At 32.2% G+C, this 20880-nt stretch overlaps 1 protein-coding gene across 1 annotated transcript in view; it reads right to left on the minus strand.

The window, feature by feature from the left end:
* LOC145665999 (uncharacterized) overlaps nucleotides 1-20880 on the minus strand; it is a 600563-nt gene that overhangs the window by 11347 nt on the left and 568336 nt on the right. Inside the window, exons 5-8 of the mRNA XM_081733104.1 lie at nucleotides 17238-17341; nucleotides 14316-14522; nucleotides 8218-8458; nucleotides 1636-1852 (exon numbers count right to left, since the gene is read on the minus strand). Coding sequence (XP_081589230.1) covers nucleotides 1636-1852; nucleotides 8218-8458; nucleotides 14316-14522; nucleotides 17238-17341 — 769 coding nt within the window. The remainder of the gene's footprint in view (nucleotides 1-1635; nucleotides 1853-8217; nucleotides 8459-14315; nucleotides 14523-17237; nucleotides 17342-20880) is intronic.

Raw genomic sequence — 20880 nt, forward strand, 5'->3', positions numbered from 1 at the left:
ACTATTAACTCCTTTTCTCATTTGCATTTAACAATCACCAACCCTCTCGCATCGCTCAAATTTCCAAACTACTTGCCCCAGAATATACAACACTACATTTGAATAAACCTTCCGCGTATATATGTCCTTAAATCCTTCCATGCCCCTCAGAACCAGAGGGGAAGACACATTATGATCCTGTCATTGAATTCACGTGTCTGATTTTAACCTCTGTAATATCTTGCTTCACTTCACTTACCCCGTTTCACATTATTATAATCTTTTCCGAGTTATTTATTTATTATTATTATTATTATTATTATTATTATTATTATTATTATTATTATTATTATTATTATTAGTAGTAGTAGTAGTAGTAGTAGTAGTAGTAGTAGTAGTAGTAGTAGTAGTAGTATTTAAAGTATTCCTTTCATGCACTTTCTACCTGGATTATTTTCCATTTTTACTTATTATATTTTCATAATTTTTATAATTTTAAAGTGTTTTAATGTTTAATTTTTAGTTCTTATTTATTTACTAGCATTCGTTAATTTCTTCATTCGAGACCCGGATTCGATTCACGGCAGGAGCTCATGTGGTTCGGACTGCACGTTAATAAGTAGGCCCCGTCTCATAGCCTCGCTGCTAAAAGAGACGTTAAACTAACAATCAACTCAACTCAATTTCTTCATTCATTTTCATTTTTCAAGCTTTTTTTTTCTTGTATTGTGAAAAAAAAAAAAACTTTTCATTTTGTATTCTTTCGCTTTCCCACATTCGTATCGACCTACCCATTTCATTCCATTTATTTTCTCCACTAAATTCCATACTTATTATTCTCTACAATCTACTGACACTATCACGTGACCACGTGACTCTGCATACTGACCTAGACGTTTCACAACTCTTGTGATAAGTTTTATATATAAAATGGATTACAGATTACCAGACAATAGTAAAAATATAATCACATATTCAGGAAAAAAAATAAAAACCTCACTATAAGCACTTTCGTTGAATACTTCATCAAATAGGGAGTAAGAAAAAGTTAAAAACATCATCAAATAGGGAGCAAGAAAAAGTTAAAAACATTTCATCATATAGAAAGAGAAAGAAGTATGGAGAAAAGAAAAGAAAAAGGAAGTCGTAAAGAATCCAAAGGGATTGGAAACCTCTATATTTTTTTGGATACTTCGCAACTAATTCTGAATTGTCTAATTTTCCTTTCCTCCCATATTTTTTCTCTCCCACATGAAAAAGTATTTCACGAAAGAGCTTATAGTATTTTTTTTTAGTGTATATCAGTGATCGCGAGCTATTAGTAGCTTGCGGGTACATTTTCGGTAGATCGCGTTAGCGCTCCGGTTGGCTAATATTCATTCCTCCACTGATTCCTCATAAACAGATGTAATTTTTTTTTTTTTAAAAAAAAGCAGGTCGTTTTTGTAGTTGGTAGCTCACAGTAGGATTTCAAATCGGTACGGTAGTTCGGAAGATTCAGTTTGGCGACCACTGGTGTATATGATTTTTTTTTTTCTTTATTATTATTTCTAGTAAGTACTTTATTTTCCATTTGCATTTCGGAAGTCTTTCATTCCACAATGCACATATATTTACACACACATACATACATACATAGTACACATGAGTTCTTACCCTGAGGTGAGCAGTGGGTTCTCAACTATTTGATGTTGAATCCTGTTGATTCTGTAAAGCAGCACTGCGGCTGAAAGGAACAACAATATAAGAAGAACAGTAGAGATGAGCAGAAGCAAAGTTGGACGAGGCAAATTCAACAAAAGAAGATAGCCATTGCGAATTCGACTGTGGAGGCGCTTGATTGGAACTCGGCCATTCAGCTTATTTGTGCAACCTGGAAAATAAAGCAAGATATAACATACGTAAAAATATTTCATTTTTCTTGTCTTTATTTCAGATATTTAAATTAATTTTGGCTTTAAAAATACTTATTTTTGATTTTTCAGGAATTTGAAACATGAACACATACATCATGAGCATTATAACGCTGATAGACAGAAGGTTACAAAACCTAAGTGGTTTTTTAACTCTGAACTTTAAAATAAGATTCGTTTTGTTACTTGATACATCACTATACACTACTGACGTAAAGTTTCAAAAACAAGTTTTCTCTTAATATCTCTAATCAACTTCATCGTGACCTTACTTTCTCACACTTTGAAAAACTTGCCCTTACCAACACACAAGTTCTATATTTCCTATTATGTATGATTTAACAAGACGTTTATATGCCGTATGTATACAAGAGTGGAAGAAGAAAATCTATTACAATTAGTGCGATAGCGTACATTTGAAAGTGCTTTCCAGACCAGAGTGATTGATTCGTAAATGTTAGACGAACATGAATACCAGAGGTGATGTACTATTCAATCTTTCAGTAGACTATCACTATTAAACAGACTGGTTTTATATGGTTTACTATTGGAAGGTACAACACCATCTTTTCAAATGTGTAAGACAATGTTGCTCCTGAGTTATTAAAGATACCTTTCTCAATCGATAGCAGGGCATCATTGCGGATGTTTGATCTGGTGAAATGTGAAAAAGGTATTGTTCTTCAGATTCAACACTGACAGACACAGTTCTACGATTTTGATTGTTCGCATTCGAACAGATACCGCAGACCTCGGAAAACTATAGTATCTCTCACTGATCACAATTTATTCACTCATTTCGATTATTTCTTAATCAAGAAGGTTTGCTGATGGTAGATTGGTATTCTGATCATTTTGTGCATTATAGTTACTGACTTTTTTATTTTTTATCTTTTTTTTATTAGGGTCAGTTGTTTTTCGTAATGACTGAAATCACGTAATACTACCTTATCGCTCTCAACTTTCGTATATGATTGTTGACTGTGATTATTGCTCGTGCGATGTACACAGTAATGTTATAAATTTAAAAATGATGCATATTTTTCTAAAAATAACTTGCAACTTTTTTATTTTTGCGTACTTAAAACAACTGCCAGTAGATATAAGCTTCTCCACAAAAATAGCACTCACTTGAATGTATATATATTCATTATCTCAGCATATTATATGTCAATCATCTCTCACTAGAAACAGCTTAATATTAACTATTTGGTGTAACTAGATATATCTGCTATAGTAGAATTCAAACCACTTCATGCAACGAAAGAAATCACAATTCAATTTTGTCAATTGTGTGTACCGTTGATACAGAAATACAAAACATGCTCACAATACATGCAAAACCACTGTCATTAAACTAAACATATTCTGCGTGCAGATATATTTTCAAATTTATTCTTGTATAATACCATCAGGTAAATGGTAAACATCAATCTTAGGATTTTGAAACAGGAAGATACACAAAGCTTTATATTAAAGACTCACGGGAACTTGGATTCTACTTTCTGAACCATTTTTAATCCCACACACTCAACCATAACCCCAAACGACTGCAAACATTTTGGTGTTCTAAGCAATTTCAAATCAACAGAAGTCAATAATATTTCATTGTTAAAGATCCTCTCTAAGCTTACCACTACTATTTTGAAATGTAATGAAAAACTTAAAGGCAATAAAAAATATTAAAAATATGGAAAGTAAGACAGGTAATATCTAAAAAAAAATGCTATCAAATAAACTAACAACCTTTTCTTATGGATCAGAAATTTTGGTGCGCAGTTTATGACCTCCTAACTTACGGATACCCAAATTTATACACTATTAGCGTCAATTACCAACTTCGCTGGGTTAAAATAAGAAAACTTAGTAACATATTCCGTTAGTCAGTCACTTTTTACTATTACTGAACCGCTCTCTGATAGACAATGTTTTATTGTCTTCCATTCTTCAACCATAACATAAATTTTCGGGATTTCCAACTCGAGACATTGCCACATAAAGTCGACCGTTTGAGAAGCAAAGGGTTCACTCCCCTCTCCCGCTCACCCAAGGACTGAATTTGGATTTAAACAGCATCAGAAATGTCAATGTTCATCTTAGCGACCCCGGAAACTATGGATTCGACATTAACATCGGTCATTTTCGAGCATTTTTAAATATCTCCCCCTCCACTAAGTTGCATCGTCAAAGTGAAATGATAAAAACCATCCCAGGCCCGAACCTCATCTACAGGTATGTTGAAAACTTGAAATCGGTCGGGTGGCTCAAGAGTTATTAAGTCACTTTCATTTTTATACGTATAGATCGGACGGTCTTGAAAACAATTATTAGTTCATATCATATCGTTTTCTAGATACTGTTTGGCTCACTTTCTTCATTTTTACATACTTCACTGTCTTTTAAGTTAACAAAAAAAAAAAAAAAAAAAAAAGCAATGAGCTTAGGGAAGAATCTTAATAATGAGGAGTAATATTGAAACTCTAAAAGATTCCTCTCTGTGAAATAATAAATTTATCTTTCATAAATACAGATTTTTTTTATTTTTTATTTTTACAAAAAATGTAAAGATCACATCATTACGTAAAAGAAAACAAAAGACTTTCATAACGAAATTATGTCATATTTCTCTGTAACCCGTTATAGCACAAATCTCCGAATCAGTAATTAAAGATCACCTGTTTAATTTCTTTACTAGCAACTACATTTTGGATACTGTATAGCATTGCATTACAAAGAAAACAGAATTATTAAAGTACATCATGATGTACGTGGATATATAATACAATCGCGTCGTGAACTTATGGAGTTTTCTAAGCCTTTCGATATAGATAATCTTCATATAGTGCTCCAGGAAATGAGACTCCTGGAAATCGTGTAAATATATTAACTGCAACTAATTTTCCAGTAAGGAAAATATTTCTACAATTAAGATTTAATGACAAAGAAAATATCAAACGAACAGCCTCTATTGTTCCTTTAATTTGGAATTCCTCAGTTTCTTTAGGGAACTCTCTTGAGAAACTGTAACTGTATCATTACCCCAGGTATGCTTTTCTTCAATATTTTGACTCGACTTCCACACTTTTCGTCAGTCATGAGATATTGCTACGTCCACCTTTGGGAGCTTTGCTGCGACTCTAAGTCAAAATGCAGCTCTCTAGCCTCTATATTCATCTCACATTTTCTTTTTTTTTCTTTTTAGTTTTTACTTGGTCTGTATGTTTCATTACTACTTTATAAAATGCTTTTTATTCAACAGATAATGTCTTGGTGATATATCTTATGTCCTGTAGTTATATTTTACAGTATCAGTGTACAGTATTAGGACCTTAAATAGTATTATGCTCACTATGTGAAATGCAATGCTTTTAAATTTTGTATTCGAATCTATTTATGCCTTTATTCAATATTTACTATCTCCATACTGTAATTAACCCTATATCAAATATTATTATGTACAACGTATATAGTACAATTTTATGTATTTTGGTAATTCATATTCTGTAAATAGTTGTATCTTAAATCTGACTCTCATAATCTTGTATGATCAACTATATGGTTCGTATACACATAACATCATATTTAAGTAATAATCTTCGACACACATCTTTCAGAATGCACACAGAACTACTATTCAATGAAAAAACTTATTAAAATTACTACTTCTCGCTTTTCTTTTAATCTCCACTATCTCCAAATACGTAAACAGATAGACACAAGAGAAGAAGGCAAATGAATTTGAGTTTGTATTTACGTTTTCGTCCCAAAATGAGAGAAAAAGAACTTTCAAATTAATATAAATGTTTAGTTGTTCAAAACAAGGTTTACATAACAAACTTAAGTTACTTAACGTGCATCATGCTCAAATCAAGTCACAATCATTCGCATTTTTTTAAAGAAGAAACTTATAAACCTTTAGTTTGCACGCTTCAGAAAAGCCTTATAGTTCAGGGAAGTTAGAAAATGCAGAACTGAAGCATTCAAATCATAAAAAAAACTTGCTAAAACTTTTCTCACCGCTACTTCAGAACTAATTTATGCATGTTACCTGGTAACTAGCATAATACAATACTTTTTATCACTTACGACTTCTACTGATTCATTCAGATATCATAAATCTGTAAACATGAGTGCAGTTACATCTTAAATTAAATATAAAATACTTGTTTTTAAAAGGGTAATTCTTGAAACGGAATTTAAATCGATTTTCACCATCTACTTATTTTTGTCTTGGTTATTTTTAGTGAAAGATCTATCAATTTATTCCCCTTATAGGCTATGTATATGTTACAAAATGTTACGCTTATGTAACTCCGTGTTAAAGGAAAAAATTACAAAAATTCAGAAAATCAAGCATTTTGTATAAGGTTTCAATATTTATATTGCACGATTCAGGTCTGTAAATTGACTGATGAGTCCAGTGTTATAACAAAGTAGTGAATAATGGTACAAATAACTATATTTTAATTTGATTTTCTATAGTATTGGTGTTTTTTAATGCCAAATGTTAACAAAGGCCATTACATAATACGCGCAACTATCAAATAAGAGCAAATTGTATCCCTGTAAATAATTATGATACACACAGAGTGAAAAAGCGCATGACTGGACCGAGACTCGATCCTGGGCCCTCCGGCGTGCCGTGCCGTGCCGATGCGTTAAGCACTGATTAGTGGTTAACGCATAGGTACGGACGCCAAAAATCCTGGGTTCGAGACTGTCCAATCATGCACTTTTTCACTTTGTGTATCATTGAATTCGCACCTATAGAGAAATTGGTGGGTTAAAAATCGATTGTTTCCTCTTTTCATTAATATAATAATTATGAGTACATATATGTATATACAAATATTTAATAGTAATAGAAGACACTGAATTTCCAAAGCATGAAATGTAGTCATAAATAAATATGTACGAAAATAGTGTATAAATAGTAATATGAATAAATGTTTATAAGATTTTTCGCAAATACAAAAATGAGATAACAAGTAATTCTTTATGGTCAATTTTATAGATGTGTATATGTATCATGAAAATATCTTGTTTTGCATGTTTGTAATTGTGAATGTTTTAAGTATTTCAGAAATGCTTTAAATAAATAAATTCAAAGAATCTAGTATTTCATGAATTAACTGTGTAATTTATCCTCGATCAGCCCACAAACAATTGGAATCGGATACATCTCACGTACTTAAGGTAATCGTGATAATAAGTTGCTTACTGAAAAGTTCAAGCAGTTTTGGAAATTTAATGTCGTATTTACTTCTCTAATGTTTCGAACGTCCACTTCACTAGTTTTATCAGTAGATCGTATTAAGCGTAAAGGATATCACAGAAAAAAAGATAACAAATCAAACGAAAATGAACACTTTATAAACTTTAGCTTAATACTGTAATTTATAAAAACTAGTTTTCACGTTTTCATTCTAACTTTAGAGAAATCAAATTTTCCTCGTGAATTTTCCACGTCATTTCTCAAATTTTCATCCTAATCCTAAAAGCATTATAAAGATGATTTTAAAAAATCAATAAGAGTAACAGGGAGAGAAAAGCAAAGATATTTTCTTGCACATTTGCCTCCAGATATCTGCTTTTATATGTGAGAAGGTATCTTTCTGATTTTCATTCGTTTCCTTTTTCTCTTCTTCTTTTTTTTTTTTTTCTCATTTTGATATTGTTCTTGAAATGTAAGCAAAAATTTGACAATCAATCGGTAGGTTTATTCACACGAAGCACGGGAGTTTCCTAAGGTTAGTTTTAAATATTATCCCCTCTTTAGCACAAAACCATTAACTCAATACTAGTATTGTTGAATAATCATATGGGTACTATGAATCTCAAAACCATTAATATTAAAATTCACTAACCCATCTGAAAGAGTAATTTATTCAAATTTCTAATAAAGGAAGGATATAAAACTTAAATTTTGAAAATTTCAACTTGAAGTTATTAGGCCGTATGAAAATTATAGGACTCACCATTCTTTGTGTTCAAACAAACAATTGTTGGATTTTAAGCCAAATATTTAATTCTTTAGTTAATACGTTTTTCATATTTAAACAAGGAATTTTATTTTAAAACACAATAAACAATTAATTTAAAATTAAAAGGAGAAATTATTTTTCAAAGTTATGCAGAATTGCAATGGTACAGAGTTTAAAATAGATAATTCTTGCAGTATTTAATTAGACAGAAGTATTTAAAAATAGGGAGTTTAATTTGAAATTAGCAATACACTATTTAGAATATTAGCGGACAATTACCACCACCAATGAACGACTGCTACTCACAGATGTAACATGCATAATGTTAACATTTGACTTACGTCTGAAAACCTGAGCCTGTGCACTGTCTATATGGTTGTGTACAAACTCAGCAGTAGAGGGCATGCAGTGTGCCACGGACACATCCTTACTTTCTGAATGACTGATATCCGTTGGGGAGTCGACTGGAGTAGGGGATAACGAGCGTTCAATAGCTGAATCATTCCCGCTGCCCGACATGCTGGAATCTTCGTCATTTAGGTTGATGTCTCCACTGGCAGAGTCATTTTCGTCTTTAATTCCCTGGACACAAAGAAAATTCAGGCACCAAGTTAGTAAACGATCACACATGCTCAAGTAATTTTCTTTTTAAATCTCAATGGTTACAACGGTATGCAGAATAGCATGAAATCATGGGTATAATAAAAGCAGACAGCTCGTTAAAGTGTATTTCTGTGAAATGTTTTATTCATGCCAGAAAGAATTCTCCTTTTAGGTGCCTACCTATTTATTTCGATCACGTAAATAGAACAGATACAACAACATCGATATAGAAACAACAGATGGTTACAAAAGGTTAATATGATGAGTTTACTTACATTGCATGTAGAAAATTGTCCTTAGAATAGAAAGGGTATTGCTTAACTATTAGCTCTGTGCTTTAATGCATGAAAGTACAATTACTTTTGTTAAATACTTGTATTGCAAAGCAGCACGTTAAATAATGGTATTATGAAACTTCACCAAATCTGCAGGAATATCTAAAGACTAATGAAATCCCACGAATTCAATAAAGACTACTTATCTACTTAAGATACTAGTTTGCTTACTTCTTGTAAAAATTATTTTATTCCATAAATGAATATTTATGTTATCTAAATACTATAGTTCTCTTAAATTATTTTTTTTTTGTTGCATTTACGTTTAATAGGTAAATCGACTGCAACCTCTTTTCATTCTGTAAATTATATACTTCTCATACCTCATTATAATTTTGACGTATATTGTGTGAGCTCATGATTACTACCATTACTTTTGCCCTTATGGCTGGTCTAGTGGCTAGCACGTGCTCCTATGGTATACATGGTTCAGGATTTGATTCTCGGTGGGAGAGTATTCATTAAAAATTTGAACGTATTACGGCGGTTCGGATTCCATCTTAAATTGTAGGTACACGTCTCACGTAGCCTTGGTGCTGAAAATGGGCGCAAATTTCAATAAACAACAAACACTATTACTTTTGCATTACTCCTCTACGTACTTCACTATTCCATAGTAACTTATACGAGGGACAGTCAAAAAGTTTCTGGAATTACGTTGTAGCTCTTTATTACCACAATATAAGTACACATTTACTTCATCTCCTTGAAAGTAGGCACCTTCGGAACACACAAACTTGCTCCACTCCTCCTGCGGTTGCTGGAAACCGACGAAAGTCCTCTTTTGGTATCTTCCGAAGTTTAGCCGTCGCGTTGGTTTTGATCTCTTCTACGGTGGCGAAACGGGTGCCTTTGAAGTCCACTTTTAGCTTTAGGAAGAGCCAAACATCCGATGGTGCTGAACTGTTTTTAAGGTTATCAAAGTCTCTGAAGCAGATTTTTCCTCATTTGCACATGAACTTGACGTTTGCGCGTTGCTCGATCTATGAAATTGCGCCAACTGATCACCACACACACACTCCTTCGTTCAGCTACACGATTCGTACACTGCCTGTTATGACCTGCTAACACTTGTCAAATTTATGATTAGGCAATCTAAGGACTGTACTTTGCAAGATTCATTGTGATTGCATCATAAATGCCAAAACTACAACAGCATTCCGGGAACTTTTTGACTTCTCGTATTTTACTCTTAGTATATTATTGTAATATTAAACTACTGTGTTGAGAACCAGAGATATTCATCTCCATGACGCTATCCTCCTTTCCCCCCGAAAACCATTATAAGCTTTTAAACTTACTCAATGATTCAGACCCTCAATACTTCATTTGTACTTCTCGGTACGGCCTTGATTAAGCTCCTTATTTCAACTATTTTTCTTCTCCTTCCCAATCTCAATAACGCATTTTACGGCATAGCCTCCTTGGATACCCTTGCAATAAACTTAATATATCTACTACATCTTGGAAACACATATTAATATACAAAAGTACGGTACAAATAAACTAATAAAGTACATAAAGTACGTACACTCATGTCCAAAATTATTGTCACATGTCTATAAATATGTTGTTGTAATAATATAATTTGATAACGAATTCGCCCAGTATTTCTTATAATGCTAATATGTGTATAATCGGCAAAGACATGTATGTGGCAAATGTCATGTCAAAAGAGCAGTAAATAAGAACAATGAAACGAAAATAAAACTTTCTTGTCCACTTAGCAACATTTTGTTTTACTCATTCTAATTTTCGTATTTATAATTCTTTTCCTATGAAATTTACCACAAATGTACATTTCTCGATTATACACATGGTATCAGTATTAAAAGTGCCTTGCAGAATCATTATCAAATTATATTCTTACAAGAAGACAGTTATAGATATGCCACAATCATTTTGGACATGAGTGTACATATAAATAGTCTGTTCAGTTCGAAAGTAGAGACACAAGGAACATACAAGTGGAAATACGATCCCAAAATTAACGAATTAACATAGACACAAAAAACAATTATTCATTTCGTTGCTATTCCGTTTCTAACCTTTGCTAAGCTAACCCTTCTTCACATACACATTTTTTTTTTTAAAGTATAATATTATTAGCTTTTGTGTATCAACACTAGTGTTCTACAATTCACGTCAGCAAACTACTCAAGGAAATTCTCATTTGTACACCACATAAACATGGTACAAATTTCTGCATAGCATTATTTTTTTACGATTTCTCTCTCTCTCTCTCTCTCCAATATGAAGTTGAATGTTCAGTGTTATAAGGAACCATATTTTAAACATTATACTTACATGTACGTCAATTAAGTTACTTTGATATATATAATAATTATTATGACACATAATAATAATGTAAGTAACAAAAAAAAAAAAAAAATGAACTTCCATTATTTAAAGCAAGTTAATCATATGTAATACCTGAAAACTTCGCTTACAAAATATATTTATACATATACAATACCACTATATATCCAAACAATATTCGCCAATAAAGCAGCGAATGTTTCAAGCACTAGCAAGGTGAAATTCTACGCGCAAACTAGGTCGGAAAACAGAAGATTACAATATAAATATTTATCATGCTTATGTCCTTGTATGTGATAACATGCACTGCAAGTTGTTTCGAATATATATATATGACTGTTTCTTTACCGTCATTTTGTTATCAACACTGACAGCTGTTTATACCTAAAAACCTTGAACTTACATTTTTGAATTCATGAACTTAATTTTGTAGTAGTAAAGGAACAGAATTGAAGGAGCGAACTGTATTACTACCAATATGAAGTAGCATCAAATTAATCTCATATCATGATGAAGAATAATATAAAAATAGAATTATTGTTATTACTTTACTTTTCAGTGATTTGATTTGTTTCAGCACTAGAATCCAATCACGCTACGAAGTTTGGAGGAATTATAGTAACAATAATTCCTGTTGCAACTGAGCTAAGGCCTTTGCTGAAGAATATTAAAACATTTAGATTGAGTCAAAACATTTCTTTACAATCATGACGTGAAAGTTGAGTTTTATTTAGAAGTACTTTGTAATACATTATAAAGAAGTAAGTGCTTAAGGACAAGCTTACAATTTTCTTGTCATTTTCTAGAAGTTTGAAGGTTGCTTTCAATTTGATGTCCTTTGGTCTCTTTTATGGTCTATGGTATGTACGTTAGTATATAAGTACAACATTAACACGGAAGTTACGCACAATCTTGTGCAAATGAAACTTGGTATTTTAGTTTCTACTCCCAAGGATATCTTCACAAACCTATCCAAGCTGTAAGTATGTCATTTTTAAGGAGCTTGGTTTACCAAAATTCCTTCATATATGTACTCTGTCCGTGTATCTATATTTCTGGGGAGAAAAAATTCAAGACGATGTATCACAGGGCCACGATGTAGAGGGTTCGAAAATTAGGATCGATTTGGTTGATGGATGATACTCAAACCGAAAGTGCTATAATTTCTGATTTTAACGTTGATCCCTATAGAACAACAACGGTAATAGATAGTGAGAAGTGGTTTTCTTCAATCGATTAAGCGTCCCACGAATAAATTTCATCATCACCCTTAACTCTATACTTAAACCGGAAGTGATAAGAATTCACTACAACTTCTGGTTTCAATATAATAGAGCAAAAATGACACGAGCGAGAAATATCTCTTTGGTATTGATTTAGTGTTCTAAGAATAGTATCATCTTCTCTCTTAACCCTCTTTTCCAACTGGAAGTGGTAAATGCAACCACTTCTGGCTCTAGTGTTGATCACTATAAAGTAAAAATTATATATATATATAGAGTGTTTCAAAACAACACCGACAACGTTTGGGAGGTGATTCCTGACACCAAGATAAGACAAAAAGTATAGACCAACCTGGGTGTACAAATGCTTCCTTTCGGAGTTATACGCTGCCGAAAACGTGGAAAAAATGAACTTTTAAAAGTCCATAGTTCCAAAACTATAGGACTTACCGTAGCCGGGTCAAGACTACACTTAGGAACTAGTATGTGCCCTATCCAAATATCTGTGTTTCAGAATCCTACGATACTTCCGCAACAATTTTTATAGAGGTAGTTGGAGAGTACTTCATATTATATGCCTGTAGCCAAACTCCCTCTATAAAAATTGCTTCGTGAGTACATATAACGAGAAGCGGTATTCTGCAACCAATTAAGTGTTCCAGGAATATATTTCTTTTCCAATCTAATCTCTCTACTAAAAGCGGAAGTGGCAGAAATCTACTACCATTTCCAATTTCAACATTCATCGAGAAAATACCACGCCATACGATTCAAACTCCTTCACGTGATGTACGCGTGATATTGCTACTTGTTATATACTCGTGGTTGGACATTACTAATCAGTCTGGACATCAACAAACATAAAATATAATAAATCTAAAAACAATCGGTACTATATGTATGTATTGTCCGTATTATCGAATAGAAATATTCCTAAATAACTCCATGGCCACTATTCTGGATTTATTAATATCCAACTTGTGCTAGTTTAGATAAAAATTTAATACAGAACTAGTAAATTAATAATAAAAGCAATTTTAACTATAAGCGATAACATTTGAAACCACTGAGTTAAGTCTAGATCTAATTTTAATAATAAGTACAACTTATTTTCAAGTTTTATATTACCCATTAATGAATACTCTGTTTCAAGATCATTTTACTAGTTTCATCGGAAGTTTTTACTACCTACTTTTTTCTAAAAAAATAAATACATAATACCTGTTGTTCTGCAGTTGTTTAATAATATTTGTTGCTAAGTTATAATTTATATGATATTACTTATTAAGTTTATTTAAATTTATATGCATCAGACTATTGACTAGTTCTTTTCATCCGGCCAATAAGTTCACAAGTAAGTCCCCAGTTCACTTAAAGAAGAAACTAAAATATTCCTTAATTCAGCAAATCTTGTTCTACTTATGTTTCACATATTTCTTTAAAATTTTTTCTCTAAATCTATCCCCAGCGTCAAGAACTTTAGTATCATCAACAATAATCCTACACCTGCAATCAGTGCATGTATGCTACAATCACTGTTTTGAATACACCTGCTCTTTACTGTCAAGCAAGTCTGTCAAGCAAGTCATATATTATATATACGTAAGCTACTCACCACGGGATAACTGTTGCATTCTTGTACTCTATTCGTTCATGCACATCTTAACATTTTTGCTTTAACATTAACTTACAGTGCTATTTATACACAGACTGTTAGTTTATATAGACTAGATTAAAGTTATTTGCTATTCTTCTAGATCTTTTGAATAGCATGAAAACATCTTTCAATCTAAACTGACATTAGATCTTGTTCACAGTACTGGGCTATATCCACTGTTCAAGTTATCTTGTATTTCGAAGTTACTTTGAAGCAATGTGTACAAAAATGTTCGTATTAATTTCATTGTAACAGCAGAAGAATCATTAATTCTATTCGATCAAACTTATAAGCACACTAACCTTAGGTAATGTTAGAGAGTCCGTAGCCGCTGGTCCCTTCAAGGCATTTTTCCAGACCTGAATCATCAGTTTGTAAGTGGAGTCCCGAGACAAGAGCGAGCCGAAAACATGCTTCTCTTCCTCTGTTGCCACACCCACAGCGTTTGGAATGATCTTGGCAGTTTTCTCTTTGGTGACTTTAAGTACCGAGGTGGTTGGAATAAGTAACTGAAATAACAATGTTTAATCACATCAACACATTATACATGTATGCTATGAAAAAATTATGTATTCTAAATACGTAATGGCATAATCTTTTCACATTAAATGATAACTACCACTCACTAGACATAGTATTGCTTTCAGTTTCCTCTTTGATTTTTCAACTACGTACTTTAACGAAAGAAAGTTGTATGTAGAAAGTATTGATATTCATACCTGTGTGAATATATGTATTCATAATACCATAGTAATTTTGAAAATGTTTACAATTGAAATTATACATGGTTTTATTTGTGTACCTAAGCAGGTAGGTTGTGGTACAAGCCACGTGGTCTTAGTGGAAGAGTACCGAAGAGTGAGAGAGTGTATGGGTGTTCTGGGAGCGAACTGGGTATGTAGTGGTTAACGCATCGGCATGATACTCCGCACACCTCGTGTTCGAGTCGCGGTCCGGTCATGCATTTTCTTACTCTTTGTGTATTATTAATTCGCACTTATAGAGAATTTGGTGTGTAAATATAAGTTTAAATCGGTTGTTTCTTTTTCGTTAATATAATCCACATTTTTTAGTTAATATAACTATTATATTAGACTCTACATCGTCGAAAGCTTCATAAGGTTATAATAAATGAAGTTTCAAAAGATCGTTGTTTATCATCATTTTCTATTTAAGGTTTCTTCCATGAAATTATTGATTGCATTCGACAGTTGCCAGCAAAAGTAATCTACCTACACAATTCTTCTCTATAGGACTTCTAAGTAAATACCACTTTTTGAGTACTTATTCTCTAATTTAAACAACACATAACTTTCTTGAAGTTACAGCAAATTACATTCGACTCAAACACACTGTTAAATTTTTTTAGAAAAGAAATAATGTAGCAGTAGATGAAGTACAAATGAATGCCAAAAGAAGTACAAATGGTATGAAGTAGAACAATGTAAAAAAAAAAAAATCAGTCAAAACTGCAATTAGCATTGCTTTTTAGCATTAGATAACTACTCAAAGTAGATAAAGAAATAAATAAAATTAAAATTAGATATAAATAAATAAAAGTGAAAAATCATCAGCTCAAAATTAAGAATGAAACAATAGAATAAGTAGATAATTTCAGCTACTTAGGAACTTGATAAATAAGGAAGACACAATAGAAACAGAAATTACTAATAGAATAAGAGAAACAGGAAAATGTTTTAATGGATCAAAGTCATAGCTCCTGAACAAAAAGGAACTAAAACAACCATATTAAAAGTGTGTATAAACCAATATCAATACACACTTTTGTGATTCCTGAATTTTAAATAACTTATAAACCAATAAAATAAACTTCAAGTAACAGAGATGAGGCTTTTGAGAAAAACAGAAAGCAAACTATTGATAAAGAATGTCAGAATAAGAAAAACGCTAAAAGTAACTCCAGTAGAAGATGAAACACAGAACTTACAGTTGAAATGATTTCGCTACTTAATAAGCATGGAAAAAAATTAACAGTGAAACAGCTGTAGATAAAGTCATTGGAAGGAAACAGAGGGAAGACCAAGGAAAGCATGGCTGGAAGGATACAAGAATAGTGAAGAATAACAAGGTACAATGAAAGAAGAAGGATAAAACAATACAAAATGTAAATGAATGGAGAGCTCTCTGCAAACCTCTCTACACCTAGAGATAGAAGAAGACAGATTAAGTCAGTCAATAACGTAGGTAGATATTAATTTTTCTAGCGAATGTACATTCTCCTGATAAGTTCAGGTTACGAACTGTAATGATGACATTTTAATCTAATGTACATGACAGATTTAAGTGGTAAAGATGTTCAGTTTATAAATGTCGCAGAGAATCCAAATACAGGTCTCATGGCAATGGAAACGCGACACACCATGAAATCATAAAAATGTCTAATTTAATTTCAAAGTTTAGTTTAATCAATAAGCCACCAATAGAGATAAAATAGTAATTATTATCTCTATTGTTAATAGTACCCTACATGATAGGCCTAGTACTGCATATTCTGACAAGCAAAGGTTTTATGGATCACTTCTATTTTTTAAAAAAATATTTAATGCACATTAAAAAAATTAATATACATTATAATTGGCATTTCAAGCATTACTGCTTCTGATATGAAAAATGGCATAAATTATCTTAAACACTTCGAAATGCAAATGGTCTGAATAGTATACCACATTATGTGATAAAGACATACTCCGATGATCCGTATTGTTAGCATATATATGCAACAGGTGTTTTTTTGAAAACAGGTGTTTTCTCAGATGCATAAAAATAAATAAATAATGAAAAAGTGCTTTATGAAAAATAATACAAATCCTTAAAGTGGGGGACAAAGGAAACCTAAGTTAACTATAGGTTTATTACTGTTTAAACTCGTTTAGCAAAATTTTTGAGCACATAATTCATGAATACTTAGTACTTTAACTAAAATCGAAAATATACAGACTGACATAAGTTTGTTATACAAACATCATATCTTATTGAATTTACTAAATATATCAGCTATACCATACAAAATAGAAATTATGTAGATACAATATATACAGGGTGTTCGGAAAAAACACCAAAACATTTTGGGAAATGAACCCTTACATGAAAACATGAATATATATGTTATATTCATGTTGGTCTATATATATATATAGACCAACATGGGAGCACAAAAATGTTATTTCGGAACTATACCATACAGAAAATTCGTCGGAACTTACCTTTGTAACATAACCAAAAACATTGGAATAAAATGCGAAGTAATTTTTTGTGATATAGAGATGTCCCTGAAGAAGAATGTCACCAACAAGGGCACATGAATAATCTGAAATAATAACAAACATATTTTTAATATTTTTCACATAAACTAATAGATTCATGAAATTTAGTGTTTGATTGTCATATTCATTGTTAAAAAAAAGAAAAACTGAAGAGAAAACGTACAAAATATGGTTCAAAGCAAACACATTGTGTACGCATAACTTCTAGCATCATTGCACAACGATATTGTCTATTTTTGTATGTAATTTCTAAGTATTGTTTATATTTATGGGCAAAAGTGCTATTTTAAAGGCACAAGCAATTAAGAAGAAGAAGAAAAATATAAAGAAATAATTTAAATATTTGTATCATATCGAAATACTTCTTAATTTCGTTGCTATGACATCTTGTTTATCTGTTTGATGTCGTTGTTACGGTAACTAAGAAAGATAGATAGAACGAAGAACCAGCTTGTAAAGACTGAATGTATAATATTTTAATGTGACGAACACGATATATGTTGAAAATGAATATATATATTCAAAAGTAAATAACTGTGTTATGTGATTCATGATAATCTCGTGAATTGTATAAATATTTAATACTAGTTGAATATACCCATGCTTCGCACGAGGGCTGTATTTGGAAGTCAACGCCTGGGGAAGTATCACCATTGATCTCAGCGACCGCGAAAACTATGGATTTGATACTAATATCGGTCATTTTGGGCTATTTTTTACATGTCTCGGATTCTTCCCCCCCCCCCCACTGACTCCCGCCCGCATACAATTGTAACTAAATTTGCAAGTAATCGCTAATGGAAGTGTCACCATTGATTTCAGCGACAGCGAAAACTATGAATTCGACACTAATATCGGTAATTTTCTACTACTTTTACATGTCCCGGTAAACGCCCCCCCCCCCCCACCTGGTTCGAATTTTGACAAAAACGTTTAACTCTGGTCTGGAGCCTGGACCAAGGTATTCGTGACTAAAATTTGATAACTCTCGGTCAATTTGTCTGGTTCCCAAGCCGGTTCCTGTAAATGCCCTCCTGAGACCCCCTGGTTCGAAATTTGAAAAAAGGGCTTCATCTTGATCTGGGGCCTGGCCCAAGGTACCCCTGACCTGACCAAAATTTGGTAACTTTCGGTCCACTCGTCTGGTCCCCAGGCCGCACACAAACAGACAGACAGACAAACACACAAACAAACTCTTTATTTTATTTATGTTAGAAGAAATAACGTTACATTGTATTTATATGGCGCCGAAACCGTGGAACTTTGAGATTAGTCAGAAGTATTAGTAAACTATGTCACCCAGCATCACGGATTATCTTTTACTACGCAATAAAAGAAAAATATACCGAAGACCTAAAATGAAGATATTCCAGATCAATACAGGAGTTGAAGATATTCCAGAAATTGAGACTTGAACGGATGTAATTAATCTTTTACGACAGCTAGGACAGCAGATGAATTACATGACACAGCTAGGACAGCAGATCCATGGCACAACAGATGAATTCCAAATTGGATACCAAATTGGAACGTGTGGCACAGCAAAGAGGACAGCAGATGGATTCCAAATTTGATACCAGATTGGAACAAGTGACACAACAAATAGGACTGCTGATGGATTCCAGATTGGAACAAGTAACGCAGCAGATAAATACCAAATTGGAAATAACCGACAATAGGATGGAACAAATTATTCATAGTTTTGCAGTGATGAGATGTACTGTTATGTAGTCGAAACACAAGTCAACGAACATACGAACCAAATTCGAAGACTACAAGAAGAGATTCATACTATTAAAGAGAAAATCAGTACGGCCCAGTGTAATCCTGATCCTGCTCTCAATGTTGTGTATGAAGAATATAGGAGAAATAAGTCAAGACCTTGTGAAGAAGACAACAACTCATCAGAATTCTACTCTGAAAGGGAAGAGACCATCTCAAATATTGAGGACGAAGAAAGAAGACCACGTCACAGGAATCATACACACGTAAAATCTCGACATCTAAGGTATTTCAGTACTAATAATAGTCGCGTGAAATTCAGTGAAATAAGATCATTAACTAAATTCAGCGGTAGATCTGAGGACATCCCAGCGAATACCTTTTTAGAGAAATTTGAGGAAGAGTGCGAACTAATTGGAATAGATATGGCTAACTTCCTCAAAATCCTACCGCATATTTTGTTACCACTTTGTTCAGTATGGTACAAAGCAATCAGAGGTAGTCTGTGTAATTATTCCGATTTTAAAAATGCGCTGTTAGCAAATTTCGGGAACGACTTTATGTTAGCAGACCGGGATGCCCAAATTAGAAACCTTACGTTTTAATCCTAAAGTGGACAAAAGCCTTACAGATTTTGTAATCTCTGCGTATAATGACTTGAAACAGATCAATCCATATCAGCAGGAATCACGTATTATCGCATCAATAAGAATATTATCACAGTTTAGGCTACAGCAAGTATTGATCTCTTCGCAATGTATTAATTTTAATCACTTAATAATGATAGTTCAAAATTATGAAAGTCAGACTAGATTGCAAGGTAATAATAACCGAAATCAAGCTAACTTTATTCCTGTTCGAAATATCAATATTAAAGAAGATTGTAATCATAATACGAGAGGTAGTGTTAGATTTTCTCGTAATGGCAATACGACCGAACCTAATTTTAGAAGAAATAGAAATAATAATTATACTGCTTTTAGGAATAATGTAAATAATCGAGCTAATTTCTCACGAACTCCCAGATTTCGTAGTAATTACATAGGTGGCAGAAATTTTCAAAATAGGAACCAAAGAACTGTGAAGTGAAAAACATACAAGACTATACTCAAGATTGTGCCATTCAATGTAACTTAATCGAATCTTTTGATAATGTAACTTGAGCATAAGGTATGGTGTCAAAAACATATTCAATTAATTCTTGTTTTGTTTCACTTTGAATATTGTTATGATTTCATTTGTAATTCGTACTTAATTTGAATTCTAGGTATACAGATGTATTGATGATTGCGAAGAATGCATGAGAATTAAGCATAATTCCTAATTTATATACAAACCTGTTTAGAATTTATTTAGATTCGTTCTAGATTTATTTAGATAGGATTTAGAATTTTTACTTCGTTCACATTCTATGCAATTACATTTATGCATCGATACAAATATTGTCAATCAAATTTATGTTAAATGTGTCCGAATAAATGAAACATGTTACGTTGTACTTTAACTCACACCAACTTTGTTGTTAACGAGTATAAATGGCATTGAATTAAATAATCTATTTAGGACCTAAAAATAACAAACAAACTTTTGAATAAGTCTTTCTCGTCGATAATTTTATAGAATTAAAATAAAATTGATTATTGAATAAATATATGAATGATATTGAGATAAAATGAAAATAATATTTTATGAATTGTAATTTATATATATATATATATATATATATATATATATATATATAAAGACTATTAAGGTAACTATGTATATGAAATGTTTAACGGCCCAGGATTTTTCCTTTAATTGTGATCAATTTAAAGAAGTCCCATAGTTCGGGAGCCATTATACAACGATAGTGTCTATT

This window comes from Thermobia domestica, chromosome 12 (genome assembly GCF_964235325.1).
Source record: "Thermobia domestica chromosome 12, izTheDome1.hap1.1, whole genome shotgun sequence".
NCBI classification, from domain to species: domain Eukaryota; kingdom Metazoa; phylum Arthropoda; class Insecta; order Zygentoma; family Lepismatidae; genus Thermobia; species Thermobia domestica.